The 6000-nt window shown below is 49.6% G+C and overlaps 1 protein-coding gene across 1 annotated transcript in view; it reads right to left on the minus strand.

Moving 5' to 3' along the window:
- The window catches only part of Shq1 (SHQ1, H/ACA ribonucleoprotein assembly factor), a 108273-nt gene extending 103280 nt beyond the window's left edge, over positions 1-4993 (minus strand). The window contains exons 1-2 of the mRNA XM_036181663.1: positions 4767-4993; positions 3574-3638 (exon numbers count right to left, since the gene is read on the minus strand). Of these exons, the coding sequence (XP_036037556.1) occupies positions 3574-3638; positions 4767-4909 (208 nt within the window). The 5' untranslated portion in view covers positions 4910-4993. The remainder of the gene's footprint in view (positions 1-3573; positions 3639-4766) is intronic.
- Positions 4994-6000: the final 1007 nt, after the last annotated feature.

Below are 6000 nucleotides of genomic sequence, written 5' to 3' on the forward strand. Positions count from 1 at the left end.
TCTAATATGTCACATGCAGCTCAACCCAAATACCCGCACATATACAACTCCTCAACTCTAAGAACTTTACAGTTTTGTTTTATGTTTTAAAGTTTGTGTTTTAAATATATTCATGTGAGTACAAGGGCCTATGAAAGCCACAAGAGGGTGTCAGATTTCCTAGAGCCGGAGTCCCAGGTAATTGTAAGCTTCTACAAACCAGAAACTCTGGTCCTCTGCAAAAGCAGTTAACAGCTGAGCTCTCTCTCCAGCAATAAAGTTTAATAACTCCAATGTTATATGCAACTTACTGGCAATTAAATGTACATCCACAAGCTAGGATGGCAGCTTCCTTACACTGATCACAGAATGTATACTGCATTATGAGTGAGAATTTGATCATAAGTTTCTTTAGTCTCATTTCCCCTCCTTCACCCTAGTTCACTGGTCAATAGTTAGTGAATAAAGTACACTATTGTACACAAGCTACCCTCTTTAAATAAAAAAAAGTCATTATTATTATTGATCACGCGTGCGTGCGTGCGTGCGTGTGTGTGTGTGTGTGTGTGTGTGTGTGTGTGTGTGTGTATGGGGGTGTGCTATGGTGTATGTGTGTCAGTCAGAGCACAGCTCTGTGAAGTCAGTTTTCTCCTTACCTTTACATGGGTTCTGGGAACCAAACTCACGTTCGTGGGTTAGCACCTTTACCCACTGAGCTACCTTGCTGGCCCCATAAGCTACTCTTTCTCGAAACCCAGTGACAAAGGAAAGGTAACAGCTAGTAGAAGAGGAAAAGAAACGAGTTTCGTGACTGGCTAAAATGGGGACTTACCCATCATGAAAGAAAATTCAATTACTCTTTAAATTCTTCCATGGATAATTTCCCATCTACCTGTTATTAAAATTCAAGTTTGAAAACTGTAAAAGAAAAATTCCATTCAAAAGCTCCTAAATCATCCCTATTTTAAAATCAATCATTTCATGTTGATGTTTACTTTCACACATGTGCTAAATGTAGAAATGAAACTAGAACATTTGATTAAAATTTAAAGAATACTGAAAAATACTTTAAAAGACAGGAAACCGCTAACTCCCCCAAATCCGGATAACAGGCACTAAACACTGAAGAAAGAATTATGTAGCATATGTAGCTAGACATCTAAAAGTCCCTTTGGTATCTTTAAGGACTACTACTCTGTGGCTACTGTATCATAAGGAATCCACAAAACCCTAACCAAGACTGGGCCTGTGGCTCAGTCAGTAATGACTTGCCATACATGCAGGAAGACCTGAGTTTGATCCCCAGAACCCAAATAAAAATATAAGGTGCAATGGAGCATGTCTGTAATCCTAGAGCTGGGGAGACAGAGACAGGGTATTCATGGGCTCACTGCCCAGACTGTCTAGCCTAACCGATAAGCAGCAAGTGAGTGAGAAAGCCTGTCTCAAAAGCACTCCTTGGGATGACATCAAAGGTTGTCCTCTGGCTTCCATTTACACATCCACACTCATGAACCCCACACATATACAGGCCCCTCCCAACACACCCACCTCCATCTACAGATGCCCTCCCAACACACCCACCTACATCTACAGATGCCCTCCCAACACACCCACCTACATCTACAGATGCCCTCCCAACACACCCACCTACATCTACATAGGCCCTCCCAACACACCCACCTACATCTACAGATGCCCTCCCAACACACCCACCTACATCTACAGATGCCCTCCCAACACACCCACCTACATCTACAGATGCCCTCCCAACACACCCACCTACATCTACAGATGCCCTCCCAACACACCCACCTACATCTACAGATGCCCTCCCAACACACCCACCTACATCTACATAGGCCCTCCCAACACACCCACCTACATCTACAGATGCCCTCCCAACACACCCACCTACATCTACAGATGCCCTCCCAACACACCCACCTACATCTACATAGGCCTCCCAACACACCCACCTACATCTACATAGGCCCTCCCAACACACCCACCTACATCTACATAGGCCCTCCCAACACACCCACCTACATCTACAGATGCCCTCCCAACACACCCACCTACATCTACATAGGCCCTCCCAACACACCCACCTACATCTACAGATGCCCTCCCAACACACCCACCTACATCTACATAGGCCCTCCCAACACACCCACCTACATCTACATAGGCCCTCCCAACACACCCACCTACATCTACATAGGCCCTCCCAACACACCCACCTACATCTACAGATGCCCTCCCAACACACCCACCTACATCTACAGATGCCCTCCCAACACACCCACCTACATCTACAGATGCCCTCCCAACACACCCACCTACATCTACAGATGCCTTCCCAACACACCAACCTACATCTACATAGGCCCTCCCAACACACCCACCTACATCTACATAGGCCCTCCCAACACACCCACCTACATCTACAGATGCCCTCCCAACACACCCACCTACATCTACAGATGCCCTCCCAACACACCCACCTACATCTACAGATGCCCTCCCAACACACCCACCTACATCTACAGATGCCCTCCCAACACACCCACCTACATCTACAGATGCCCTCCCAACACACCCACCTACATCTACATAGGCCCTCCCAACACACCCACCTACATCTACAGATGCCCTCCCAACACACCCACCTACATCTACAGATGCCCTCCCAACACACCCACCTACATCTACAGATGCCCTCCCAACACACCCACCTACATCTACATAGGCCCTCCCAACACACCCACCTACATCTACAGATGCCTTCCCAACACACCCACCTACATCTACAGATGCCCTCCCAACACACCCACCTACATCTACATAGGCCCTCCCAACACACCCACCTACATCTACATAGGCCCTCCCAACACACCCACCTACATCTACAGATGCCCTCCCAACACACCCACCTACATCTACAGATGCCCTCCCAACACACCCACCTACATCTACAGATGCCCTCCCAACACACCCACCTACATCTACAGATGCCCTCCCAACACACCCACCTACATCTACAGATGCCCTCCCAACACACCCACCTACATCTACAGATGCTATCGTAAAGTTCTATTCTCAGTCAAACTTCAGCACTGGAGGGCCTGCTCACAAAAGGTTATCAGGGCTGAGCTGTGGACTATTTTACCTTCCCTCACAGAAGGAGGGGCGAGCGGGGATCATGGGACCCTCACCTGATTATCCAGCCATCACTACCATCCGACCCCACCACCACCCCCAACCAGTGAATGATAGATACGATACAATGATGCCAAGTACATGTGGTCTTGGAGTAGGGGCGAGAGTACCAGGATGAAGGGAGGGAGTTCAATCTGCGCAGCCCTGGAGACGCAATGCAGCCCTTCCACTGTGGCTACTCTGCTCCTGCCATAACCTCTGACCACTACTCTGTAATCCTACTTCCCCTGGGGAACTTGGGTGGCATGACACCTGTTTGTCAATGAGACTTTAGCAGAGGTAGAATGCCTCTCTCGGGAAGGAATTTTAACAAGAGCATACACATACACACACACCCCACAGAAACATGAATCCAAACACCAAAGGCCATACCTTTATCTGCATCATAGGACCCCTGCTCACTTCCATTTTCTACAATCCTTCCGGGAAGTGTTAATCTGCAGATTTAACACAAGGTCAGTGATCCCCAATCACAGCATATCTGTACCCATCAAAATCCATCAACCATGAGAATGGCAATTTTTCAGCACTTCTTTCACATTTTACAAACTAATTAAGATTCCTTCTTCAACTAAGAGAGTAAAAATCAAGGATGCCGTATTGGAATAGCTTTCCATTTGAATAGCTACCAATAACCAAATTGGGGGGCAGGGGGAACCTCACAATAAACCTTAGTTATCAAATGCAGCTATGTTTGCTCTGCTTTAACTAATTTGTAAATAAATCGACATCTAACGTTTGTAGGTATAGGGGAAATAGTTATACAGGGTTCAGATACCCATGGAGGAGTCTTGAAAGTATCTTCCACCGGGAGTGATCTACTGGATTTTCAAGTTGGCATGCTAGTTAATATCTACTGCGGTCCCCGCATGAGCAGTGAAGAAACCAGCCTGAATGCAGGGGAGGGCTCAGTTGAAAAGCGGAGGGCAGCTGACCGTCTAGCGAGTTTAGGAAGAAGACTCTCACAGCGTCCACTGCGCTGAGAGGGCCAAAAGTACCGCCAACTCAAAAGATGGCTATCAAAATCAAGACGACGCACACGCGAGCCCTTCACGCTGCCTGCCTACACACCGAAGGTGCCCCCAGTGTCAGCTGCCACTACTGTTTCGGTTCAAGACGGAGAAAAATCCAGACGGACAAGCGCACAGTACTGCTCGCCTCTCACGGCAGCCAGGCAGAAACTGGCTAATCTGATGCGAAGGGAACCTGAAAACTGCAGGAGGCAGAGGGCAGTCCGCCAGGAGGCGGACACGGCAAGCACGCCGGCGTGTGTCAAAACGCCGACCCAGGCGGGGAAGAAACCACGCAGGGAGAGGCGCGGGCGTGCAGCGCACGAACAGCACAAGTCAGGAAGGACGGAGGGTGACGGGACAGACACGGGGTGGGCGGCCCCGCGCTCTGTGCCGAGATCCGCAGGTGCGGAAGGAGGCGATTCCGCCGCAGGTAGACCGACCGCGCGCCCGCGAGAAGCCGCCGGCCGAGGCAGCAGCGGGAGACCCCCGCGTGTGTCCGCGGGGCGTGGAGGGCTCCTGAATAAACGCAGTGCGCCGGCGGCGGGAACTCGCCTCAGAAAGTACGGCTTGGCGTAGAACTTGAAGTCCACCCCCTCGAAGTACACGTCGAACTCGGAGACGCGCGCGTGCGGCACGCGGATGGCGACCGTGAGGAAGTCGCGGTCCTGGCTCAGCTCGAACGCGGGGGTCAGCATCGCCGCGCAAACCTGGAGCCACCACGGGCCCGCTACGCACGCACCAGGTCCCCAAGCGCCAGACCCACGCCGTTTGCCTCAGCGCTTCCGGCCAGAGGCGGAAGTGGCTGCGCGTAGGGCCGGAAGTCCCGTCCCGCGCCAGTCTCCTTGGAGACGGGGACGCTTTCTCTGTCTAGGCGGAGTTTTCAAACAGACTTGAAAGCGAAAAGATGCCCTGGAGCCTGGCTTGTTGGATTTCAACTAAGGGAATTTTTGGAAGAACTGGAAATCTAACCGGGAAATGTGAGAACTAACCGGAACACGAATTCACTTTAGACTCACTTAAGGGCCTATGGAGAGGCTTAACAATTATTTTAATCGTCTCCGTTTTTCAAGTCAACAAAGTGTTTTTGAATACCTGTGCGGGCATTTCCCAATTGCATGACTTTAGGAAAACTACAAAACTTCTCTATACTTCAGAAACCTCTACTATAAAAGGAGGATAACATTAGTCCAGCCTCAGATGCTGCTAGGATAGCATAAAGTTATTGAGGAGGAGCTCTGTACCCAAGTTGCCAGCACTCAGCATGTAGGAGTAGGTTCTTCTGCAGTAGCCACAGCGACTTACATCGCCCGTCCTTATGAGGTTTCGTTCAGTTCTCACTTGAAGTGCCCAAACCTGCCGGATAGTCTCCTCCCCCATCTTCCTCTTCCCTTCTTCATCCCTACTTTGAATGTTTTTCTCATTAACAGAACATCCATACTCCTAATTCATCCCACACGACAAACTATAAGGTAAAAGGGCTAGCCAAAGAAACACACTTTGGCCCTGAAACCAGAACCAGTGAAAGAAACACACCTTAGCACCAACCAGCTCAACTTGAAAACCAACCAAACCCCGAGCGCAAAATCCAGCCAATCTCTGAATTTGTCCAAGCTCAGGCACTGAAATCCTACCAATTCCCACCCTGAAAAAAATCTTCACCCTGGAAAAACTCCGCCCCTAAAAAGCCCCCTATAATCTCTGTGCCTGTTCAGTTTGTGGCTGCCTTTTTCCACCCTGGCAGAGGCAGCCACTCTCCTGGATTCTTCCAATAAAGCTCTTGAATGAG

The sequence above is a fragment of the Onychomys torridus genome, chromosome 3, assembly GCF_903995425.1.
Source record: "Onychomys torridus chromosome 3, mOncTor1.1, whole genome shotgun sequence".
NCBI classification, from domain to species: domain Eukaryota; kingdom Metazoa; phylum Chordata; class Mammalia; order Rodentia; family Cricetidae; genus Onychomys; species Onychomys torridus.